General features: G+C 63.5%; 2 protein-coding genes across 2 annotated transcripts; both read right to left on the reverse strand.

The window, feature by feature from the left end:
* Positions 1 to 3,556: 3,556 nt before the first annotated feature.
* Positions 3,557 to 6,698, reverse strand: CDC6 (cell division cycle 6; the record flags this gene model as incomplete). The annotated part of the gene is made up of 11 exons (XM_082495021.1): positions 3,557 to 3,646; positions 3,737 to 3,877; positions 3,988 to 4,187; positions 4,351 to 4,415; positions 4,568 to 4,668; positions 4,755 to 4,894; positions 5,065 to 5,171; positions 5,342 to 5,505; positions 5,650 to 5,849; positions 5,929 to 6,138; positions 6,479 to 6,698. The coding sequence occupies 11 exons, from the start codon at positions 6,696 to 6,698 to the stop codon at positions 3,557 to 3,559; spliced, it is 1,638 nt and encodes a 545-aa protein (XP_082351147.1).
* Positions 6,699 to 8,123: 1,425 nt separating this feature from the next.
* On the reverse strand, positions 8,124 to 25,318 carry WIPF2 (WAS/WASL interacting protein family member 2). The gene is made up of 8 exons (XM_082494966.1): positions 25,254 to 25,318; positions 13,827 to 13,954; positions 13,157 to 13,289; positions 12,873 to 12,992; positions 11,716 to 12,375; positions 10,102 to 10,311; positions 9,873 to 9,974; positions 8,124 to 8,980 (listed from the first exon to the last, which is right to left on the reverse strand). Exons 2-8 carry the CDS (start codon positions 13,890 to 13,892, stop codon positions 8,940 to 8,942), a joined length of 1,332 nt encoding a protein of 443 aa, XP_082351092.1. The 5' UTR covers positions 13,893 to 13,954; positions 25,254 to 25,318; the 3' UTR covers positions 8,124 to 8,939.
* Between the last annotated feature and the right edge of the window lie 136 nt (positions 25,319 to 25,454).

A 25,454-nucleotide genomic window follows, 5' to 3' on the forward strand; every position in this document is an offset into this window, starting at 1 on the left:
AAGCAACTTTGCTGAGAAAAAGGGAAGAAAAAGGAGAACTGTGGGGCTGGGGCAGCCCAGGGAGGGCCAGGGCCTGCAGGAGCCCCATGTCCCTGGGCGGGGGGGGATGGGGCAGGGGAGGGGGGCCAGCCCCCCAGCAGCGAAGCCCTGGGGCCGCCCAGAGCCAGGGTGAGCGTGGGACAGGGCTGAGCAGACCCCCGGCTCTGCTGCTGCTCGCCCACGCCGGGGGAAACTGAGGCAGGAGGGGAACCAGGCCCTGCCGACCCCCGCGGGGGGAGGCCAGAAGCAGCGCCCGGGTCCCCAGCACCCACACGAGGGCTGGGGGGCAGCAGGGTGGCACCTGCCCTGGGAAGAGATGTGTGAGCAGTCCGGGCAGCCTCAGCACACGCCCGGGGGGGTTCTGCTGCCCAGGGCCCCCGGCTGCCTGTCAGGCCCCACGGCACCCACGGCGGGAGGGCTGGGTGCCCACCGGCCGCTCTGAGCAGTGCTCCCGCGCCTCAGTTTCCCCCATGTGCGCAGCAGAGCAAAGCGGGACACCGCAGACCAGGCGTGGGCAGCGAGGCCTGGGCACCCACACCTCGGCGCGGCCGCCGGCCCCCTCCCCTGCGCACCGGGGCTGCCGGCTGCAGCGAGGCCCAGCCGCCGGCATGTGCTCAGCCCAGAGGAATGTGCCAAATCACTCCCAGATGTGCGCAGTGGCCAGACCGCCAGCCCCTCTGCGGCCCACCGGGGTGGCCGCCGGGCACCGGGGACCCCGCACCGCCCCACCGTGGGGCTGCCCATGGGGCCAAACCGGCTACTGGCCAGATCCTGCCTGGCTGCAGGGCTCAGTGTGTCCCGCGGCGTCGGGGTGCCGAGGTCTGGCAGGACACAGGCAACGGAGCGGGCAGGACAGCGGGGTGCCAGAGCGGGGACAGGGGGTGCCAGCGGGACAGGGCTGTGTCCTCAGCATCCCCATCCCGCCGAGGCCCCACAGCCCTCACCAGGCGTGGGGCCCGGTGCCGGTGTGGTGGGGTCATGTGGGGTCCCGGCCCCGGTGCCCGGCAGGAGCGCAGCCGAGCGGAACGGGGCTGTCAGATGGAATCTGGGTGCCGGCGGTGACGGCGGCGGGGGGGGCTGTGCCCGCCACGTGGCGCTTATGTAAGAAGAGTGCAGGGGAGGACAGGAGGCCGTCAGGGCACCGGGGACACCGGGGACACCGCCGAGGGGACACTGGGCCCCCACCGCACACATGCGGCCAGACATGGGGGTGCTGTCTGCGGCACGGCCGGGCACTGCCCACCCCCGTGGGCACGGCACATGTGTGCCGGAGCAAGGGGACACTGTCACGCGTGTGCGGGAGCGGGGGGACGGGGTCCCTCGGCCTCTCCGTGCTGCTGCTGCCCCGGCTGCCGGCCGCGCTGTGGGGTGTGGGTGTCCCAGGACGTCCCGGGTGTCCTGGCGCCAGCGGACACGTCCCCAAGCCGTGGGGTTCCCGCCACAGCGCTACCGGCCCCTCGCCGAGCGGTGATGAACAGCTCCAGCGGGAGCTCCGGCACCCACGCAGCGGAATCCGTCTGCGCTATTGATTTTTCATCCACTGCGGCAGAGAGCGGAGCCGGGGCCGGCGCAGCCACAGGCACCCCGGCGGGCTGGCACGGCGAGGGGAGCCACGTGCCCCACACCACCCCACTGTCCTCATCCCCAACAGCACAGCTGGGCCACCCTGGGGACAATGCCAGGACTGGGGACCCTCCAGCCTCTCCGCGGGGTGCCCAGCACGGCCGGTCAGGCCCAGGTGTGGCGGTGGCCCCACGCGCAGCCACCACCTTGCCCAGCACCACGGTGGTCACGGAGAGAGCCGGGGATGGAGCAGTCAGGGAGGTGTGGGGAACAGGGGCGCTGCGGTGCCCGCCCGCGTCACCGCCGCGTCACTGCGGTCACACACGCTGCCAGCCACTTCCTTCCACCCACTGTCACCGTGTGCCATGGCTCCACGCCGTGGGGCTGCGTCACGGCCACGGGGCTGGTGCAGGGCAGGATGCGGCCGCTGTGGCCCCTAAGGAGCATGGGGCCCCAGGCAGCCCGTGCCCAGCCCAGCTCTGCCCACGGGTGCGGGGATGCCGGTACCCGCTCAGCTCCGCGGTCTGGCGACAGGTGGCAGTGGCACAGTCCCTACTCAGCCCCATGGTGCGAGGGGCAGCGTCCCCTCAGCCCCCCGGCGTGGCGAGGTGGCAGGGACACAGAGCAGAGCGGGCACAGCCTGGCCTGAACCCGCTGCCCCCCCCTCGTGCCGCCGCACACGTCCGACACATGGCAGCTCCGGCTATAAATAACCCCGCGGCAGCGATGGGCTGAGCCGCGCTCGGGGCCAGGCTGGGGCTGCCATCCACCCCGGCCCTGCCGCGCTGCCCCTGCCTCGGTTTCCCCACTGCTCCCCACGGAGCGAATGGCAGCCGGGAAAGTACCCAGCAGCCGGGGCCAGCCCTGTCCCCAAGGTGTCCCCTGGCACAGCAGGGACGGGCAGTGCCACAGCCTGCCAAAACGGGAGGTTGAAAGGGGGGTGCCCAGTTCTATGGTGACATCCGACGGCCTCACCAGGCTCCGCTTTGGCCCTGGGTGCCCTGGGCAAGGACGCAGCCAGTGTCCCCATGTCCTGCACCCCACAGGGACCCCACAGGCCACGGGGTGGAGGAGCAGGGCCGGGAGGGGGCTGGCACACACCAGGGGAAACTGAGGCACACCAGGGACCCCGGCACCCCACCCTGCCCCCACCCCCAGCCAGGAGCTGCTGGGGGGCAGCCGGGGGTCCCTGGGGACAGGGTGGGATGGTGGGACACGGGGCACCCATGGACCCCCAGCCCCTCCCCGCTCCCCCGCCTGCCCGGGCCCCCCCACCTCCCCCAGCCAGAGAAGCTGCAAAATTAGGTCAAAGCGTCTATTATTTAAGGCAAGCGGAAGAGCCGGGGCGGGGAGCTGCGGGGCCGGGAGCCGGGGGGCTGCAGCCTGGGAGGAGAGGGGCTGGGGGGACAGGGCTGGGCCCCCCCAGCCCTGGGGTAGGGAGGGAGGGGGGGCAGAGGCAGGAGACAGCGCTGAACCAGAACGACTTTATTAATAGCAGGAGATAGCGGGGGCCCCACTGCCCCCCCGACCCGGCCCAGCCTGGAGCAGAGCCCACCCTGTCCCCCCTCTGCCGCTGCCAGCACCGGGAGCGTCCTTCCAGCGGTGGGGGGTTTGGGGGGCCCACAAAGCCTCGGAACGAGCCTGCAGCAAACACGTCCGTGGCTCATAGCGGGGAGCAAGGCCGGACCCCCGGATCACCCACCGCCATTGCTGCAAAGGGGCTGGGGGGGGTGTGCCAGCTTCCCGCCCCTCGGCTCCAGCCACACAAAAATAAAAAAAAATAATATTAATTATATCAATAAAACTGCCCTGGCCCGAGGGCCCCAGGGCAAAGCTCAACGAACAGCGGCCAAGGCCTCCGGGAGCCATTTCCCTGCTCCCACCATGGCCCAGTCAAACCATTCACACACCGAAATCCCTCCTGGGGCAGGGGGGAGGGGGCTGCTGGGGGGGGTTAGCACAGCCCCTGGGCCAGGATGCTGCCCACCAGCGCCGCGTCCTGCAGAGCGTGCTGCACCGCCGCCTCCTCCAGCTTCAGGGAGACCTGGGGGAGAGAGGGGAGTTGCTCAGCGCCATACTGCCGGACCCCTGCCCCGCTGCCGGACCCCTGCCCCGCTGCCGGACCCCACGGTACCTTGGCCAGCCGGGCCTCCTTGGCTTTCTTCAGCTCGAGGACACCGCGGGACTCCAGGAGGGTGACGAGGGACAGACACTCAGCCTGGTCGACGGCGGGGAGCTGCTGCCGCCGGCAGACCTGGCTGTAGGCGTCGTGGAGCTGGGGAAGGCAGGGAAGGCTTTACACCGCAGCACCGCACCCAGGAGACACCCCAGGGATGCCCACCCGCTCCCCAAATCCAGCCCCGAGAGGGTCTCGCCACCACTCACCTTCCCCAGCGTCACCTCCCGGGCGCGCAGGCGCCGGGCGAGCAGGAGCAGGGAGCAGAGCAGCACCTTCTGCTGCAGTGGGAAGGTGTCCCGGGCCCCCTGGCCGCCCGCCGTCAGCCGGTCCCCAAACACCTCCGAGATCACACGGGAGATGTGCAGGAGCCCCACGCGCTTGGGGACGGGGGATGCGGGGGAGTCACCTGCAGGACAGACAGACAGACAGGGCTGCAGGGGACCTCGGGGGCGCGAGAGGCAGCACAGAGAGGTGCCCCAGAAAGGGACCCCGGACCCCCACCGAGGCCAGCCCGGGGGTGCCTGTGTGCCCCCCCGAAGGCGTTTGGCTCCGGCGCAGCAGCTACTCACCGCCGGGCAGCGGCTTGAGCAGGGTCTGGCTCCGCACCTCCAGCTCCACCATCTCCACAGCGCGCCTGGGGAGAGACGGCCCTGAGCACCCGGCACAGCGGCCGCCCCGGCACCGACACCCCCAGTGCGGCAGAGCCGTGCAGGGCTCGCAGGGGCCGCGTGGGGCTCGCAGGGGCCACACTGGCCCCGGCACTGCTGTTTTGGGGCGGGCACTGACCTGCAGATATCCAGGGCCTTGCGAGCATCACCGGAGACCGCAGAGACCTTGCGGGCACAGAACTGGAGTGCAGCAGCGTCCAGGACGGTGTCACCAGCCACCTGCCGAGGCACCGCGCACCATCAGTGCTGCCTGGGCAGAGCCCCACTGCATGTGTGTGTCCCCACGCGTCCCCCAGCGTCCCCACCTGCCCCAGCCGCTCCTGCAGGATGGCGGTGAGCTGCTCCCTGGTGTATGGCGGGAAGTGCAGCAGCCGGGGGCTACCGGCCGGGCGGGCACTGAGCCGGGCCAGGCTGCGGTCCGTCAGGTCCAGTGCGTTGGCCAACCCTGCGGGCAGAGCGGGGTGAGGAGGGGAGGGAAGAAGGACGAGGCTGTGCCCCGAGTGGGGAGCGGGCGGGCAGGAGGACGGTGGCGGTGTAAAGGCAAACCCTCCACCAGCCCCCCCAAAAGAGGGAGAAGGTCTCCAGGGTGGCAGTGCCACAGTGCCGCGCACTCACCCACGAGGACGAGCCGGGAGCCGGGCAGCCGGGGCCACTCGAAGAGGGTGTAGAGCACGTCCTGCCCCTTGCTCTCCAGCTGGTCCAGCTCGTCCAGCACCAGCAGGCTGCGGGGAGGGGGGAGCCCAGGTCAGCCCCGGCTCTGCCCACTGCCCCCGCGGCCCCTTCACAGCACCCCGAGCACGGAGAGCCACTGCTGGGGCCACCTCTCCCGGCTGGCCGCACGCGGGGCGTCGAGGGGGAGACCCCATGACACCCCCCGGACAGGGAAACTCACACCATGGGTCCCTGGGTCGTCAGCCGCTGCTCCAGTCTCCGCAGGCCCTCCCGGCCAGTGGCCGCGGGCAGCCCCAGCTGCTGCGCCACAGCGGGGAAGACGCCGTGCGGGCTGCTCAGCGCCATGCAGTTCAGGACGATGTTTTTGCTCCCGGCGAGCTCATCCTGCCGGGGACGGGAGCGTTACACCACTGGCCACCCACCGCCACCACGTTCGGCTCCTGCTCCTCCTGCCAGTCCCCCTTTCACTTTTCCCTGCCGATCTGGTCCACCCACACCCCCAAACCGGGACCCCCACCCACAGCACACCTTGCAGTCGAGCAGGACGCGGCTCAGACAGGCTGTTTTCCCCGTCCCGGGGGCTCCGGAGATGTAGAGGCTGCCGGGCCGGCGGCCACAGACGTGCTCCCGCAGGAACTGCCGGATGACGCTCGTCTCCCTCTCCCTGGCGTGGAGGCGGTCGGGCACGGCCGCATGCAGCACCCGCTTCGCCTGCTGGTAGCACGTGCCTGTGCCGGCGAGGGAGAGGGGCTCAGGGGGGGCTGCGGCACCACCGGGACCCCGTCCCCCCTTCCCAACCGCGCTCACCTTCCTGCCTGAAGAGCCGGGTGCGGGCGGGCTGCCCCGAGCTCCGGGGGGTCTCCTGCCCCCCGTGCCGTGGGGATGGCCCCGGGCTGCGGGGCTTCTCGGGGGAGGCCGGGGGGTCCCCGAAGAGCAAGCGGCGGCCCTGGTTCTCCTTGCTGCGCTTGGCCGGGGAGCAGCGCAGCGCGCGGGGGACGTTGCAGAGGTTGTCGTCACCTGCGGAGGAGACGGGTCAGCGGAGCGGCCGAGCGCGAGGCCCGACCCCGGTGCCCTCGCGGTGCACTCGTGTGCGAGCAAAAGGCTGTTTGTGACACACTGTCACTCTCCCTGGGGGGGGCTTCGCGCTTCAGTTCCCCCCCCTGCCCCGGGCAGCGCTTCGGCCCCGCGGGAGCAGCTTTTCCTCCTGAAAGCGGGGGAAGCTGCAAAGGCGGCCGCAGGAGGGTGAGGGGACGGAGGTCCCAGACCCACAGCAGCTGTCGGGAATGGGATCGCCCCCCGCACCTTTCCTGGGGGGTCCCAAGGGAGGGGGCAGCGGGGGGAGGGGGGGGGGGCTCACCCAGGCGCTTGCGGGGGCTCAGGGGCAGCGCTTCGGCCCGGGGCGAGCGTGTGCCGGGCTCCGCGGGGCCCGAGGTCCGGGGGCAGGGAGAGAGGCGCAGGGCGGGGGGGTCGGGGTTGCTCTTGGCCGGGGCGGCGGCGGCGGCGGCGGCGAGGCGGCGGGCGCTCCTCCTGCGGGGGAAGCCGATGGTGGGCTGGTGCTGCGGGCTGGTGCTGGCCATGGCGGGGGGGGGGTCTGCGGATGGAGGAGGCATCGGTGAGAGGGGGGAGGCACCGGCCCCGGCCCCGGCCCCGGCCCCGTTCCCGCGGCTCCCGGCCGCCCCTCCCTCCGCACCGTCCCGCTCTGCCCCCCCAGCCCTGTCCCTCACCTCCGCTCCCGATACGCCCCCACCCGCACAGCCCGGCCCCCCCCGGCCCCCCCACAGCCCCCCGAGCCCCCTCCAGCCCCACGTGCCCCCCCGCCCCGGACACCCCCCGCCGCCGCCACCACCGACCTTCTCGCGCCAACTCGGTCCCCGCTCCGCACTTCCCGCCACCAGGCCGAGCCGTCCCCGCCCCCGCCGCCCCATTGGCTGCGCCGCCCGCCACCTCGAACCAATCGCAAAGTCCCGCGCCAAGCGCCGCGACGGGAGGAGGGGGCCGCCTCCGCGCAGCCAATCGGCGAGGGCGCGCGGGGCGTGCCGGGAGTGGTGGTGCGCGGTGCATGCTGGGAGTTGTAGTCTGCGCCCCCAGTGACCCCCCCGCCTTCCCAGTGCCCCCAGCACCCCCAATCCCGCCTCCCCCCTGCTCCCAGTGCCCCCGGTCCCCAATCCTGCCCTCCCCATGCTCCCAGCGCCCCCAGCCCTGCTCTCAGCACCCCTCATCCCGCCTTCCCAGTTCATCCCAGTGCTCCCAGTACCAACCTCGCTGCAGGCAGAGCACCCTGGCCCCCAGGGCCACTGCCCCCCCAAAAGAGGGGAGCGGTCCCCGGGGAGGCACAGAGCACCCCTGCAGCCCCCCCTTCCCCAGCACCCCCTCATCAGTGCCCATGAAGAGTCCTGTATCTTTATTACGTTTATTTAAACGCCATTTCAAATTCCTCGGTTTTTTATTCTGTTCCCTCTTAAAACAGCCCCTCGCTCCCCCCGGGAGGGGCAGCCAGTGCTCAGGGAGAACCTTTTTTTTAACCTTTATTTAAACCAAACGGCAGTGCTGGGGGAGGGGGGCTTCAGAGAAACCCACCCCGAGCGCCCCCCGCGCCGCCTCGCTCCAGCCGAAATACGGGAAGTTTCCCTCTTCATAGAAAAAAAAACAAACAAACCAAAACAAAAACCACCCCCAAAACAAACCCCGTAACAGTTAGAGGGGAGGGTTTAGTACAGCCGCAGCGAGCCCGCCTTCCTCCTATAGTACAAGCTTTTTACAACATACAAAATAGATCAGTAACTATGGTTAATGTCCAGCCCCCCCCCGGTACTGCGAGTAAATACAGAGAAACCAGCGCGGTACCCCCCGGCGCACAGGGCAGGGTGTAAGGCAAAACGTCAGCCGGAGCCCCCCGGTGTGGGGGCCACAGCTCCAGGGGTCCCCCCACGCTCCCCCCCTCGCTACATAAGAAACAGAACAAAGGAAGCCCCCCCCCCCCCCCCGGTAACGGCACCCCTGGCTTCCTCCACGGACAATTAGTGTCTTCTCGTTAAAATGCTCTAAGTTTGGTAATTCAGCGTTAAAAGCCGGGCTGCCGCCGGGTGCCTCCTCACCACATCAAAACCCAGCGGTGGGAAAAGCCGCGGGGGTTTTGGGGTGTGATGGTGCCAGGTGGCACTGGGGACGTCCCCCCACGGGAGCAGGGACAGGGGGTGTCCCCTCCCTGCCACCCCCCGGGCCCTGCCCAGTGCCCTCAGGGGTCCCCGGATGGTCCCACTCACATCCCCCCCGCTCCTCCATTGGCTCCTGTGCAAAAAAGCAATCAGCTGCGCCAGGGTAACGAGGCTCTGCCGGCCTGTCCCAGCTCCCCCTCGCTCCGCTGCCAGCGCAGCCGGTGATCACGCAGCACATTCGTCTCCTGACCTACCCCAGCTCCTCTCCAAGCCCCTGCTCTGCCCCGGCCCCGAGGAATCGGGCACTGAACCACCTCTGGTCCCAACAGCGTCCACCCCAAGTCCTCGTGCCCGGTTCCCAGGCTGCCGCCGGACGCGCGGTCCTGGCCCGACCCGGGATCTGCGACGAGCGAGGAGGAAAGGACCCGTGTGGGGCTGCCAGCAGGGTCACTGAGTCCCGGGGGAGATGCATAGATGAGGGTGGGCTGGCGGAGAGAGCTGGGCTGGGGGTCTCTGCTCATCCTGGCGCAGCTGGGAAAACCAAAGACGCTGGGAGTTTCTCATGCAGGATCCTGGGGGGCAGGGGATGGGGAGGGTCCGCCGGGGGAAGGGGAAGGAGGTCCGTGTCTCTGCTCAGGAACAAATCACCTGTGCAGCCCGCTTTCACCTGGGGATGGGGGGCAGAGGGGGGGCCCCACGCGTAGCTGAAAGAGAAGAAAGCCCATTGAAACCAGAACCCGCGGGGAGATGGCTGGCATGGCGTGCCCTGAGCTGCTGGCACACACTGGCCCAGTGTCTCCTCGGTTCAGAGGATCACCACCCCAGTGCTCTGCAGAGCAGGATCTGGCACGTCTGCTTTCCCCCCTCCACCCCTCCCCGCACCAGCTGCCCCCCCCCCCCGTGCTCCCCGCAGAGATCTGGAGCCTGGGATTTGCGACTCGAACCAGCCGCTGCAGCACGCATGGAAAGCTCAGGGCTTTTCAAATCCACATTAAACATTCATCGCTCTAAAAATAAACGAGCATCCCATTCTCCCCGGAGTCTCCTCTGGGATCCGCAGGGCTGACGCGCAGCAGCAGCGGCGCAGCAAGGGCACTTTGCACTGTGCCGGCAGCACCAGGTCCGAGTGCCACCACTCAGGGCCCCGTCCTGGGACACACAGGGGCTCTTTACCCCCTCAGCCCCTGCCCAACTCCAGCTTCAGTCACGGACCCGGCTGCTGGGCTCCTTTTGTAACCGCTCCAGCACCAAAGGCGCTTAACGAGGGCAGGAACAAGCCCTGCGGCATTTCTCTGCACAGGCTGAGCAGGCAAAAGAGGGGGCAGATGGGGCGGAACATCCACGCAGCCCAAACCCTTGGGGCCCCCCCAGCGCAGCAGGCTGCCTTTGGGGCTCGGCACCCCCGGGAGCATGTGTGTGCCCCGGGGCAACGCTGCCGCACAGAGAACAATTTAGATCAGGAGCTCAGACCAGCCCCTGCACAATCCACCCTGAGTGGGGACAAACAGGACAGTGGGTGGCCATGGCTGCCACCCTCGAGAGCGCAGGAGGGCAGCCAGGCCACACGGGACAGCAGGACACCACCTCCCCCCTTACCTCTGTTTGTTTTGCTGGGGTAGATTCTCTGGAAGTATTTATATTCTTCTGGGGCTGGGAAGTCTTCGACGGGATGAAAGGAATATTTGGATTCAAAGTCATCTGCAGAGAAGGGGGAAAACCAGGCAGGTCAGGGAGATGGCTCTGCACGAGCACGGCTAAAGCCAAAGGGCTCCAGCTCCAGTCCCCCACCCTGCGATCACAGACCCACACCCGGGGCCCCACTCACCCAGGAATGCTCTGACGGTGGAGATGGAGTCCCGGTGCCCATTCCGCACCGGCGGAGGTGGCGGTGGCGGCCCGGCCGGCGTCCTCGTGGGCGGTGGCGGCGGCTTCCCTCGGCTCAGGGGCTCAGTGGAGCCATGCAGTCTGTAAGGGGGTGGAGGTGGGGGGGCATCACGCCCCCCATTTCGCAGCATCGGTGGAGGGGGCGGTGGGGCTGCAAGAAGAGCTGGATCAGCACCGGCACGGCCCACCGCAGCCTGCCAAGGCACGCCATCCCCAAGGCAAACCCTCCCTCCGGCAGCAAGGCCAAGGACATCCTCCGAGGTAGCTTTCCAGGCCAGCTGCTGAGCCAGACCGCGCCAGCAGCCAGCATGGCCAGCCCAGGGATGCTCCTACGCGCACCCAGCAGAGTTCTCCTGCTCATTCCTGACATCTGCATTCCTCCTCATCAGCTCCAGCAGAGGGGACCGGCCAGCCCGCTTTCTACCGGGCTCACCATCCACCTCCAGTGGGGCTGCTCTGACCCCGACACGCTCCCAGCCCGCAGCCGGACCCAGGTCACCCTCTGCACAAGAAGGGATCTGAGGAACAGCTACGAGCGCGTACATACAAGGGTCTGAGGGCAGCGGCTCCACAAGGAGGCAAGATGCTGCCTGCCAGGGCTGGGAAGCCACATCTGTATGGCCACCGACGCTGCAATGGGACCCACAGCCCCTCCGAGCCACCTCTCACTCCTGCCCAGCCTCCCATGGATGCACGGTGGCAGTTCATGCTCCTCATTAGGCTAATTACACACAGACTAACAGAGCAGATCCCCAGCCGTAACTCAAAGGAGGGATTCTGGCAGTGCCGGAAGGACAGAGCGGCTTGGCAGGGGACCAGGAGGGAGCTGCGGTCTGGACACAGAGCCCAGGAGCACGCCGGGGGGGCACTAGGGCGAAGCCATCGCCGCTCCCGGCAGTGGGGACACGCTCGCACCCAGCTCTGCGCACACAGGAGGAATGGCAAGCGGTTTTCACTGAGACACACCTTCAAAGGGTGCCTGACACCAAAACCCCTGCACCAACAGCGACAGCCTGCATCGCCAGCTGTGCTCTGACCCATGCTGCACCAAAACCAGCCCAGAGAGGGGTAGGATGGTTCCCCAGGGCTGAGCGAGGGTGTCCGGCTGCACCACCGAGGGAAAGGCTTCTCCTTGCTCTGCTGCAGCTTTTTGTCGCCGCCCCGGTGACATTTAGGAAGCTCAGGGGAGCAGCCGCAGCATACGCGACTTTGTCTCCACCGTGTTCTCACCTCCCACCCCAGGACAACACACCATCCTCATGGGCAGGAGCTCCCCAGCCACAACCCACCACCATCAGGCATGAAAGGAGCTGGATAAACAGAGGACAGGACTAGGGATGTGTATTAAATATGACAGTCCAGCTACTGCCCCTGGCTCAACCCCTACACCGACTGCCATGAGCAGGAGAAGCCTCGCTGTGCCCCAGTGCCAACTCTTCCCCCGGCATCTCCTGCCGGCCACCAAACACCCCACAGGCAGGTGGCTGCAGCCTGACCCACCACAGCTGCTCCCAGGCACAAAGGAGCCGGGCCCAGCAGAGCAAACGGTTCTTACCTGCTCCCCGGCTGGGGGGGTCTCTGGCCGGTGGAGGGGGGCGACTGCTCTGGAGAGATGGGGAGGCTGAAGCGGGTGGCGGTGGCGCAAGACCCCGCAAAGGGCCCGGCGTCTTCCTGTGCAAAGAGTTGTGTCTCTGCGGCAGCTCCGGGGCAGACTCGCTGATGGGGCTGGAAGGGCCGTTGGGGACACCGGGAGGTTGACGATAAGGGGGTGGCGGGGGGGCAAGAGACTGGCCCTGAGCCCCTGACCCCGTTCGGATACTGACTGGGGAGGGAGGGGGCTTGATAGGTGGCGGGGCAGGGGGTCCGTCCCTGCTCACGGGCAGTCGCTGTCCCGGGGTGGGTGGCAGGGGCTTCTCCCGGTTGTAGGAAGAGACCTTGACACCGTGTGCCGGAGGGGGGGCAGGAGGTGCGGCGGCACGGCGTCCTGGTGGGGGAGGCGGCGGGGCAGACGAGCTGTGCTTCATGCCGGTGCTGCTGGCGGTGTTGGGTCGGGAGAGGTCCGGCAGGGAGGGCCTCTGCGTGCGCGGCAGCTCTGGGGGAGAGGCCCGGCTGTTGTCAGCATCATCTTGAGGTCGGCTGTTGCTGGCCGGTACCGGGGGCCTGGGGGCAGCTGCTCTGGAGCCGGGGACTTGCAGGGTTTGCTTAGCGGAGCTGTCTGCAGTGAAGGAAAACAAGAGTGACTGTCCAGGCACAGCACGGGCCGTGAGTCGGCGAGAGCGACGTGCAGTGTTTCATCCTGGAGCCTGCGCAGAGCTCGGGGCAGCCTGCCCGCTCGGCCGAGCGGGGCCAGACCGCAGGGAACGCTGTCTGGCACAGGCAGGGAGCTGGCACCGTGCTCAGCCACAAACGGCTCCTCTCTCACCACTGCTATTCGCTCTGGCTGGCTGGAAGGCAGGTTGCCACAGAAAATAGCAAAGAGAAACGTTCAGCAACACACGCGACTCCCAGGCCCTCCAAGGAGGTTTGTGTCGTGGGACACTGCAGCATGGAGAGAGCGCAGCTTGCCTGCAGCCACACGTGAGGTGTTGATTTGGGGTTCCTGCCTCTAACCAGCTGAAATCCCCAGGCAAACATGGCAAGACCCTCAACCCCCTCCTGCTCGGGGACCTCCCCAGGGAACCCTCATGCCAACCACAGTCAGACAGCCATTACCTGAGCTGTCCTTCACTCCCACAGGTCTGAGCTTGGGCACACCACCTTGGAAGAGGCCGCCCTTTGGCTGGATCGCAGTTGAGCTAGAGCCGTAGCTACCGCCACCACCGCCCTTGGGTTCTGAAATGAAAAAGGCAGAGAAGCTAAGCCTGGTATTATCAGCTCCTCCAATGAGAAACCACTGGAAACCAGAAATGTGAGGGCCCAGAAGCCATCCTGAAGGGCACAGCAGCACCCAGCGTGTGGCTCAGTGCCTCCCAGGGACGTGCCAGGCGGGTACTCACTCTCTAGGATTGGTGCGCTCCGGTCATTGATTTGTGTCACTTTCTTTAGCTTGGTCCCTTTACAGATGTCCTGCAGGAGGGCCCCACGGCCCCGCTGCTCCTCTCGGCTCAGTTTCGGTGGCTCTGTGTTTGCCTGGAGACAAGAAGCAGCTCAGCAGGAGTTCGCCTGTACACATGGACACCCCAATCCACAGAGCAGGCATAGCCCGACCCCACCTTCTCGCGTCTCCTCCGCTGAGGCCAGAGGCACCCCCACCCCCTGACAGCAAACAGCTTTCTCCAGGGGCTCTCTTCCAGAGGGAGTGATGGGGCAGCCCCAGGAGGTTACGCTGCTGTTGTATGGGGAGAGGGTGAGACCCCGTCCTACACAGCCCTGACGCGCAGCTGAGTTACAGCCACGTGCAAGACCCCCTGCTCTCTCCCCTGAGCCATCGCGGAGCAGAGGACACTAACTAACGCAAAGAAAAGCCACGTGCAGCCCCTTCCATGTACACAGTCTGCTGCAAGGGAAACCGAGGCACAGCCCATGGGTCACCCAAAGCTCTCGTACGCTGGACGTGAGGAGGTCCAGAGTCAACACAGGGGCTCCTGGCAAGTAGCACCATGAGGAGACAGGCCACCTCCCCACCCCACAACCAGCTAGGTCACCGGGGAGTGAGAAGACCCCTACCTGACTGAAGGTGGGAGGCGGCGGGGGGCCAGGCGGCGGCGGCGGCGGGGGAGGAGGGATCGGCATCCTGGCCCAGCTCCCGGTGGCTCCGGCTGCTCAGTGCTGGGGGCAAGCCTGGTCACTCATGCCTGCGGGAAGGGAGGAAGTGGTCAAGGACTGGAGGGGAAAGCCGGTGAGCCGGCCATGGAGAAACATGGCCCCAGGCTAGTGTGCTAGTGCCCTGTGCCTGGAGCTCCTCACATAGGGCAGAGGCTGGGGCTGTCCTCTCCCCGCTGGCTCAAAAGGGCTGCCAGGTTCTCCCAACACCCCCGGAGCAGCAGGTCGCAGAGCCAGCACGACCCCCTGCCCCAAATCACAAGGGCCCCCACCCCAGCACAGAGTCTGCACCTGAAACACAGGACGTTTTTCACACGACCGCCTCACTCAGCAGAGAAAACCTGGCCAAGCTAATCCTGCGCCATCAATCCAGCTCCTTTATCTGCAGCTGGAGGCTGCTCACGTGGAAGTGCGACAGGAGCCCAAAGCCTACAGCCCGTCACCAGGCACCGCGGCCAGCCCTGGCACGCGTCCCCAGCAGGCCCCTCCAGCCACGAACACCGTTAGATCTGCCAGACGGATCACCGAGCAGAAGGCAGACGAAGCGGCGCGGTGCTGTCCTGTGGCTTGCACAAGGAGAGACGCTCCCGTCCCCGAACAGCCCTGACAGATAAAGCAGATTTTCCAAACCACTTGGATCTTACGTCAATAACTTCCCAACACTCTGAAGGCTGGCTGCACCCCACTCCATTTCCACAACTCCAACGCCCCCCCTCGAAGCTGTCCAAGCAGGCAGCGAAACAAGCCTTCCCAATATCGATCTGATTACATTTCAATCCATCTCATCACAAGCCCAAAACAAATCTGTCTCACACCACGGCTTACCCAGAATGGCTCCCAGCCCGCACAGCACTTCACCGGTGGGGTTCCTCAGAGCCCAGCAGCTCCCGTCGGCACGGGAGACTGAGCACGGAGGAAGTGGGGACAGGAAGATGAACCTGAATCACCGGGCGATCACAGGACGAGCCCCTGCCAAGCTCGTGCCTCTGACAGCAGCGCAGGTGAGGCTGTCCCGGCTGCACCGGCTCAGGGAATAGGAATGTGATGACTGGAGGCCTCACTCGCCACCTTGGGAGTTTCGGGTGCTCGGGGCAGACTGAGAGGCAAGGGATAAATGCCCCTCTCTGGGCCACAGATGTCTTTCCCCCAGGAAAACCTGTTCATTAACCATTGAAGGGGACCACAATGCCAACACCAGGTAAGAACCAGATAGTTTCACACCTGAAGCTTCCGACTTCTGACCCCCGACCTCCAGCAACAAGAGAGGTCACAGACACATCCACCACAACAGTGAAAGTTTCTTTACAACCCAGGCACTGAATCCCAGGTGCCCACGACCTTTGAAATGGTTTGTACCAGGTATTTAAATCCAGATCCCTTCTGAGACTCACCTTCAACTACATAAACTACAATTTACTGATGCCACGGTACACAGGAGGCCAGAATAACAACACCAGGTCCGTCCTCACGGGTCAGACGTTCCCACTCCCTGTCACGGCAGAGGTCTGAGAACAGGAAAAACGGACCAGCAGCATCGCTGCGATGCCGGCGGCTCCCCTGCCCTCAAGCAAACCACCAGCTCTCTGCGGTTCAGGAAAATAAATAAATAAGCTGCCTTTTAATTAAAAGCAGCTCTTCTACTGAGTGAGAAACTCCTCGACTACAGCCACCCTCATTGGGAAGACATTTCCCCCTCTGTCTTCTGATGTTTTCCAAGTCACTTGAGTTCTCAAGTTCTCTGGTGGCACCGACCACACCTCTGCAGAGCCAGAGACGGTGCGAGCTCAAACCCGCTGTGACTCAGTGAGTCCTCGTCCACCTCACTGGGGGGAAGCCACCTCACTCCTGCCTCTTGCAAATGCACCTTCCCCTGACACGTGCGGTGTTACTTTGCTCCGGACAGAGCTCGAGGCCCCACACAGAAGAGCTAACGTCCAATGATTTCTCCTTCAGCCCCACCAGTCCCACCATTCTGAGATGCTTGGCAGACTGGAATGAAGCCTGGCAAAGCCATTCAGCCTGTACCTTTCCCACCAAAGTAAGATCAGAGACGGCTCATAACGTGCTCATCTGGGACCTGCCGGCGCTGCCAGGACGTGTTGCAACAGGAGCACTTTTCCCCCATGCTCCTTCCCACCCCGCAGCGGGACCGCAGGGCTGGGACAGCGCAAACTGCTGCCAGGGCAAACGTGACGTCGGGGGAGAGCATGACGGCATCGCGGCACGACCAGCGGGAGGGGACAGGCAGGAGAGCCCCGGCCTTGTTTGAACACCAGCAGCTGGAGGTAATTAGCAGAAATACAGCTGAGAAACGTGCCAGGTAATGAGACTCCTGACTCGGTCTCATGTGTCACAGGCCTGAGCCAGCACAGGAGCAGTGCCAGTGCTGCGGGCCGTCACCTCCGCTCCCGACCCACGGGAACAGAAACACCCACATCACCTCCCTGGTACGCTCCTGCTCCAGCCGGTTACTCACGGGGTGACATTTCCCACCCAACTCTGCACCTCGATGGCACTTGGGGTCACAGGAGCCCCTTCAGATATTCCCGCGACAGGGACACACCGCATCGCTGTACGCGGACAGATGGACAGGTTTGTCAGCTGTCAGAAAACAAGTCAGTGCCACGTCTGCAAGGGAAACATACTGCTCAGGTCCCCCTGTTTGCCCTGCTGCCCCCCACATAAGCTCTGTGTCAGGCGGAGCGGCTAGGGACAATCCCACAGCAACATTACCTCTGTAAGCACAGCCAGGGAGGAGAGGGGTATTTTTTACAAAGAAAACCATGAGTCATTAACTCCCCATATCTAACATGCCCTTAAAACTAGTGCTGCACCGAAACCTGCATTCAGATAAAGGCTCTGACCTAGAAGAGCGAGAGAGGAGGGGAGAGAAGAGTTTAAGCTAAAGCAGCTTGAGGATAAACTGGAGCTGAATTCCCGAGAAACAGGTCATTTCGTTTCAGCACACAGCCCCATTCAGGTTGTGGATTAACAGCAAAGGTCACATTGAGAAACCAAAATCAAGAGGCACCGAACTCAGCACATGGTGGCTGCTGATTTCATTCCACGAGAAAAGCAAAGAACTCTGGGTGGGAACTCTGGAGTGATCCGTGTCTGTCTTTAAAATAAAGCCTCGATCTTTAATGTTCATGAAGACAGACACAGCTGATAAAGATTAGGGAGACACAAGCAAAATCCTCCCCCAAAAAAAAAAAGGGGGGGTGTTTCTCCCAGCACTGCTTACTGCCCCTTAATGTCTGGCGTATGCCTTACAGAAACTGTGCCCTTTGAAACAATGCTGCTCTGACAGCCGACTTCTCTGCATTTCTCCTCCTTTGTTCTTCCTTACCGGGGATCCTTTCACCAAGCCAGATCCGAGCCTTTGAGAGCTCCATATGCCACGGCGGCAGCTCACTGCGCTTGCAGGGAAAGTGGTTTGAAAGACCTGAATCGGGGCAGTGAGAGAGACACCCGCCAGATCAAAGCGCAGAGGAGAGCTCATCTTTGGTTAAGCCAGGAGGAGCAGGTTTGCACGTTAGCTTTCCTTTCAAAATAAAAAACAAAACCCAAGAAAGCTGTGAGAAAACAGACAGGAAGAAAACGTGTGAAAAGCTATCACTTTGGAGGAGAGAGTTCACTGAAGTCGAGGTGACCCTGCAGAAAGCTGCTCCCAGAGCTGCCGCTCTGCAGCCACACTGGACCCCACCATCACTGCAGCACTGCGCGCCCCATTGCAGCACCGACTTCGGGGCAGTCCTGCAGCATTTCAAATCAGGCCTCCCCTGCCAACCCTGGGTTCAACACACTACTAAAAACCAAGAACATTACACTCGGCAGTCCCCCTCTCCAGTAAAACGGCTGGATTACCCAGATCTGGCCTGGACAGGACTATACGCCACATTTTTCAGGCATTTTTTCAAGTCCCCATTTGCTGTGAAGGGAAATGAAAATCCTTCTCCAGCAAGCAGCCCTGGATTCTGCTCATCCCTCGGGGGGGGGGGGGGGGGGGGGGTGTTTGCTTTTTTAGCGGGACAGGCAGCAGTGACCTTCAGACGCCGTAAGCGCGTTGCCTCGCTTTTCAGGGGGATTTGGGCGCCGTGGCGGATTTGTATTTCACAGCTACTCTCGCTGCCGCAGCGAGCCTGCATTTGCAAACCCGAGATGAAGCGCTTCATCCTCAGGGAGGCAGCGGCTTTGAACTGCAGATCAAGAGGAATTTCCAGCCCTCTGATGTCGGCTGCAGAATGCGGCTGCACCGGTTTGGGGACGACTTCCAAGGCTGGACCTCTCAAACACCCTCCTGCCCGCCCCCGCCTCGCAGGGCGCCTTTATCTTCCACCTCTTCCCATCCAAACCCTCAGTTCCTCGTTAACCTGAGCACAGCCCTTCCAAATTCAGACCCTGTCCTCCAAAGCCTGACATTTCTGCCCATTCCTGAGGAGTAAGGGCTTCGGCAGCACTGAAGATGCGACATAAATAATTTATCCTGAAAGACAGCCATCGCAGGATTTAAGGTCATTCAGGCTTTTAAAATCGTATCAGCATGCTTTAAGAGAGCGAGCTGCCATCTCGATTTGGAGCGTCTCAAAGAGCCGGTGCATCTCTGCGTGCAGACAGACAGACACACTCCAGCCCCGCGGGACTCAGACGTTCACTGTGAATTATTAACAACCCACGGTCACTGACAATGCATTTTTAACAAAACCCTGAACACAAAAGTTTCTAACGCCTCAGGGCCGAATTCCACAGCCCTCGGTGGAGCCTCTGCTTCCCCATCCCCGACCAGGGGACCCCAGAGTCAAGCTGTCCTTTACCAGCTTTCCACCAAGCTCAGCTCAGTTCACTTGGCAGAGGAAACCTTTAATCAGGAGCGAGGAATCGCGTCCTGACATTAGGCTGCAGCAAAGAGAAGAGCAGGAAAAGTCCATCCCAGGAGAGCCCGCAGACTTCCCTGCCTCTCCCCGTCCCATGTGCCAGGCGAGAAGGGAAAGGAAGCCAGGGAGGGAGAGGTGGCACATGAGGGGACCGGGCAGGAACTGCTCAGAACCACCGCTCTCTCGGACGGACATCTCGGATTGTTCCAGTGGGAGGAAGCAGCGGGAGACACAGGGACTTCCCGGCTGCTTCGCTGGTGACCCACGGCTGGGAATAACGTGCTGCATGGCCCACGCCTTGCAGAGAACAATACACCACTAAATGGAAAGCGGCTCCCGAGACCAGTGGTGTTAGCATTCAGATTAAAATGCCTTTTTATCAACTGCCAACAACACACCATTCCCTTCACCACAGGCTCCAACACCGTCTGCACATTTACAGCAAACGAAGCCTTCACACTGGAGGCGACAGAGCTGGGAGCTCCTCAAGGTGCAAGGGGAACAAGGAAAATATTAGTGGCCTCAGGCTGCTCCAAGTAGGACGGGGAGCAGAGAAGGGCTCCAGCCACCTCTGAGAGCCTTTTAAGGCCCCCCAGAAGTACCGAGGCTCGTTCACGCAGGGCTCATTCAGGCAAGCGCTAACGAGCCGCATCTAAGGCTCTCTGCACAGTGAACCCAGCGCAGCAGTCTTTGGTCTCTGCCAGGCTGCGACTGATGCGTTACCAGTGAAGAGCAAGGAATACCGAATGAACCCGCGGCTCTTCTGACCGTCACTCAAAACCAACGGCATGCAAAGTTATCTGTAAAACAGCACCAGGCGCTCCATGGCGCAGAGCTTACAGCACCAGCGGCCTTACATGGGAGCAGGCAACCAGTCTCCAGCTCCAGCCTGCCACCCTGAGTTGATGCCATCGGCTGCTGCAGCGTCTGCCACAAGTCTGAGTCAGGAAGGCGGGACAGCAAAATGCCCAGGTGAAACTCTCTGCCAAAAAAAGCACATTAATGGGAGAGGGCCCCCGCTGAAGGCCACGCTTTCAAACCAAACTCCTGTGCCAACCTTTTCTCCCAGACTCACCCCAATATCCGAGCGGTTGGCAACAAGCCGACCCACCCTCTTGGCAGAAGCGATGCTGGGCCAGTGCTGAAGGTCTGACATTTCTGGGTCTCAGCGGTGGCCCTGCCCCCACACCTGAGCCCAACAGGCATTGTCTCCGCAAGGGGTCACAGTGCCATGAGAGCAAACGGGCTGTGCCAGTGTTTTAGGAGAGAAGACAGTGGTCTGCCCAGTCCCTCAGAGAGTTCAGTTACAACTGTGAAAGAAAATCATGGTGAAAACCCATGAGTGAAACACACACACTGCCTGGAGGTCTGCTGCTCTCGGGAGCCTGGATGGATAATAACTGTGCCTTTAAAATCCCACAGGACCAGTTCCAGCTTAAACCCCTGTACCAGCCTCTGCCTGTGTTTCAGCAGAGCGCTTAAGCACGCCTGAGACCCTGCCGTGCCCCCGCAGCGGCCGTCCCCTTTGCTCTGCCTGCAGCCCTTCAGCCCCTTTGCTCAGCAAGGTGGCACCCAGGGCTGGGTTGGCCTCCCCTGCCCTGACCAGGAGCCTCCAGGACAGACACTCCCCCCGTGCCCCCCACCGGGGTCTCTCCCACCTCCGGCCAGGCATCCGTGACCCTCCCTCCCTCTTCCTCTGCTGACGGGGCTTTCAGGGAGGCTGAGGACAGAGACTTCCAGCTCTGGTCCCTTTTGTCACCCCTCTCCTGCAGGCCAGAGGTGCTGGGGCTCTGCCCGCTCACCAGCCTCCCGTGCTGACTCTTTTGCAAGAGCTGCTCCCAGCCCGGTTGCAGGAAGCAGCCCTGAAGGAGACGAGCTAGAGCCGGGCTGGAGCTTGAGGTCTCCTGCTGTTCCACGAAACCCAGCCAAGTATTCTCAGGGTTTTCCTAGGCAAAGGCCAAGCAGAGATGCGCTGATTTGCAATCCAGAATACACAGGGCAAGTAACCGAGGCAGAGTGCAAGTCACTGGGTGCCGTCAGGAGGCGCCTGCTGGAAGGGCACAGTCCCTGCTGCAGAATAAAGTCACACCAAAGCAACCCAATGCCACAACAGCCTCACAGAAAGGAAGCTGCCACTCGGAAAACCATGGCTGACTGCTTCTAAAAAATTTAATTGGCTAAAGAAATGCATCTTTCCTCGAACCAGGTTTGCACTCAGAGTCATTAGGAGAAAATTTCAAAGCTACCATAGAATACCCAGCACGTAAGTGTTATTTTAGGACACACGTATACACTTGATGTTTGTGCAAGACCCGAAAGCTAGAGAAATCTTACAAATGGGGCTGATCCATGCCGCAGGATTGTTGGGATGGCTTACAGTGAGCAGAGCTCGTGCTGGGGCAGGAGGCCGAAGGTGGCGAGGGCCCGGCGACAGCCGCAGCTGCAGGAGGTGTAAGAGCGCGAAGGAAGTGCCTGTGTCGATGCCAAAGGGGAAACGAGCCAAGCCCCGTCAGAGCGAGTTCTCCGCACAGTCGGATCCACACTCGGCTGCTTTTCAGGTCGGTAGGTGCCAAGAACACGCTGCAAATTTACAGCCGGCGCAAAGGGAGAAGAGGGCTTGCTTTGAGACATGATCTAGTTAACAGGGTGTGACAGACAGAGAGACTTGGCGATGGGGTCAGATGGTCCTTGGAGATGCAACCCCATCACTCCCAGCTCCCGGGCAAAGTCACGAGCACCCCCAGGCCACCAACCCAGCCTCCATCCAGCCCAGGTGAGGGAAGATTTAAGCCCCACGCCTGCAGGAGGAAACACCGCTGGTCACACAGGGAAGGTGCCCAGCTGCTTCGGCGAAAGCAGAGACAGGCCCTGGGCACAAGCAAGCATGGCGTGCATCGCTGCAGGAGCACCAGGGCAGCAGGTCAGACCTGACAAGGACACTCAAGTGCAGCAGCAACAGAATCCCAGTACGCAGCATCCTGGAGCATAGGGCCCGGCACGATGCCCACAGCCCAGAGTGCCTGGGGGCCACGCTGCCAGTGAACCCCGCTGTGAGCGAGCCCCGCCGAGCAGCATCTGCAACTCGCCTCACCTGCTCCCACTGGAAAGGGGAAAGCAAAGCTCCCTGCAAACCTCCGCATCTGCCCAGCAGCTTCTCTCCTTTCCCCACGAGCATCCCTCCAGAGCTGCCTCCGCCCCGGGGCTGCCAGAGGGAGAGTCTGCGCCCAGGGCACCGGGCTGCCGCAGCTCCGGCTGGTGCAGCCAGTCCTGCCGAGCAGCAGGAATTTCTATGGTTATGGTATTGCATGTGGGAGACACCAGAGGAAGGAAGGTGAGCAGGGATGGGCCAAAGGAAGCAGAGAGGCACCCAAGCCCCAGCACCACAGCAAGGCATGCAGCTTCACGGCATCTGTGCTGTGAGAGACCCCACAGCATGTTTCAGCTCCCAGCCCCTGCTGAGGCTGGTGATGAAGAAGCAGGCTCAGGTCTGGAAAAGACCGTTTAGTTTTTGAACCGACCTTGTAGCATCAGAGCGAGGAGCAAGCCCTGGGAGCTGTGCTCGTGCCAGAGCTGCCCTGGCAAAGCCAGCAGGAGAAACCCAACACGCTCAGCCCCTCGTTAGGAGGGCACCTTCCCCCCCGCTCCCTCCTCCCACCTTTGCTTCCCAGCAGAAAGCTACTTCTTTGGCAGAGCAAATCTGCCTTCCTTCCAAGCAGCCAGATGTAAGTAAGTAGGTCAGACAAGGACCAGAGCGCCTCGACAACAGCACTTTAAAGCAAAGCAAAGCGGGAAGCGAGCCCTGACCTGGAACATGTCCCGTCACCTTGGCGCTGGCAGAGAGGGGGGGCCCGGAGTGCCTCACCTCGGAGGTAACATGTTCAGCAGGAGCAGAAAATCCAACAGCAGCAGAGTGGCACTCTGCACAGTGACTGTCATGTCAGGGTCCAATACCCCATGGCCGCAGCAGCCAAAAGCTTTGCAGCCTCGCACGTCTGCCTCACCAGCTGGCCTGTCATGGTGCGGAACCACAGACCTACTTTTAGTAGCAAAAACTAACTCAAACAGACCCAATTCACTGGGAAGGGAGGCAGAGGGGTGGGCAGCGGTGGTAAAGGTGGCACCAGTCAGCTATGCTTCCCTCTGTGCCACACTCACCTCTCAGCGCCGGGCACAACACACGCTCCAGATGGCACTGTCTTGGCACGGCAGGGCCAACAGTTCCCATTTGTTCACGGTGGGATGAAGCCAAGGCCTCCCTCGCCCCCCAAGGCACAAAGAGGGGTCTGTGCTCCCGGCCCCGGAGCAGCCATGGGAAAACAGGCTCTGCCTTTGCATTCCAGCAATGCATGGCTGCAAGCGGGAGGGCTGGCGGGGAGCGTGGCCACCATCACGCGAGGTGCAAAGAGGGGATGTCTCCCTGGGGGGCTTGGCCAAAGCAGCGGTGCCGAAACACCTTGGGGACATGACACACTTGATAAGCTGAGACAGTCAGGAATGAAGGCAGGCAGCTGAGCTGTGAAAAGCAGAGGATGTGCTCGCCAGGTAGCTTTGCCCTGGAGAGCACGTCCAGGCGGATTCACACTTCATCTGCAAACCCAGCCGACTCCTTCGGCAGTGGAGATGGGAGTCAGCTCAGATTAGATCCTCTCTGGCAGCCATCAGCGGGGCAGCGATACTCCACACCAGAGATCAGCCCAGGCCAGAGCAACCTGGGCAGACACCATCCGCAGCCAAGTCTGCCAAAGGTAAAACGAGGCTGATTTGGGATCGCGGCACCTCTCCAAGGGCTCCTGCTCACCCCAGCACACAGGCTGCGGTTCATTGAAATTACTTTCATGCAAAACCTCTGCCTCCACCTGGCCTGAGGACGCTGCCACACCGGCTCCTCACCGCTGCCTTCCCACCGTCTGGGGGGTGGGGGGGGGTGGGGGGGGGGCAGCAATCCCCAGCTCATGTTCCGCCTGAATGGCAGGGTAGGGAAACACAGAGCAGGACAGTCACGAGGTGTTCAGCTCCCCACATCCGCCTGTCAGCTGAGGGTCAGGAGGCAGCCAGCATCTCCTCCTTCTGCATTGCACCCCATGGGCCCCAGAAACACTGCCCAAGTGCAAGCAGGTGGGGGAACACACAGCCTAGACCCCCACCCCACGCCCTGCCAGGGGGTAGCTGGAGCAGAGCCATGGTTAACAGCAACAGGGACTCGTGGTAAATCCAAAACACTCTGAGCAGTGCTTGGAGAATAAGCTGTTTCAGAGGATGCTGTGCAGCGCCGGGCTCGCTGGGGCTCTGGCCTCCATTGCCCTGAACCCACCCTGGCCACTGCCTCCCCCAGCTCTGGGCTTGCTGCGGCTTCTCTGTGACAGGGTGAACACCAAAACAAGCAACACCTTGGTGGGACCAGAGCCCTGAGGAGGGACAGCTTGGTGTCCAGCCACACCAGCTCACAGGAACAGCTGGGCTTGCCCCCATGTGGCACACGTACCCCACAGCCTGAACCCATCCACATCCCTCTTGCATCATGGCCGAGGACATTGAGGCACACAGAGAACAGACAGCTGAGGTGGGTGAGACCCGCTTGCCAGGGCCAGCCACACACTCAAGGGCAGGCGCGAGCTGCATCAATTCTGCTGAGTCTTCACAGAGGGTAAAGGCTGCGGCTGCTCATGCCACAGTGCTGTCACTCTCCCTCTGTCCTAAAGGACATGCGGAAAACAATCAGGTCCTTATTTTGTTTGCTTACAACCAGGGCTCTGGAGGGGTCCGGAGCATAAACCCACAGCAGGAATTCATTCAGTCCTCAAGGCTGGGGCGCTGCCTGGGCAGCGGCAGTTGGGCTGTACAGCTACGTGGGCAGGGAGGGACGGCGAGCCGGGAGCACGCAGCCACGGCGGCGATTACCCGGAGCAGAAGGGAGAGCTCAGCCTCCACCGTGGCACTCGCAGCACTTTGCTGCCCGCCCCGTACTCGGGTGTTCGTAGGCAGAGGCTGCTCAGGCTGCAGTTTGCCAACACCAGGCCCAGAGGAGTGACCAGACCATGACGCTGTCTTGGGGACTACGGGCCTAGCCTGACTATGGCAGCATCGTGTCTCCACCGCTGCACCAGTGCCTCTCCGGGGAAACTGCCCCCCCCCCCCCCCCCCCCCCCGGTCCAACCGGCCCTGCAGACCCCGCCGGCCCCAGAGCACCCGCAGCCACCCTCCCGCACCCCGAAAGCTCCCACCACACACCCTCCTCCCCAAAACCAGGCCTCACACAGGCCCCAGAGCACCCCCAGCCCCTGAGCCCATCCGGTACCAGCCACCCCACAGCCGGTCCCGGCCTTCTTACAGGCCCCCTACATCCCACACGCCCACCCCGAGCCACCATACCCCACACCGAGGCCCCGCGGGCTGCAGCCCCCACCTTCCCCGGGCCTCACAGACCCCGCGGCCCCCGGCCCGGTGCCCCCACGCTCACCCGCCGCCCGCGGCCTCCTCCCGCCGCACCCGGAAACGCGGCCCCGCGGCGCCGTCCGGCCTCCAGCCGCCGCCAAACAAAATGGCGGCCCGCCCCCCTTCCTGCGCCTGCGCCTGCGCCGCTGGGAACCGGATGAGGGCGGGGCACGGCGGGGCAGCGGCGCCATGCTGGGGAGGTCGGGAAGGGAGGAACTGCGCAAAG

This window comes from Vanellus vanellus (assembly GCF_965231255.1).
Source record: "Vanellus vanellus genome assembly, chromosome: 24".
In the NCBI taxonomy this organism is placed as follows: domain Eukaryota; kingdom Metazoa; phylum Chordata; class Aves; order Charadriiformes; family Charadriidae; genus Vanellus; species Vanellus vanellus.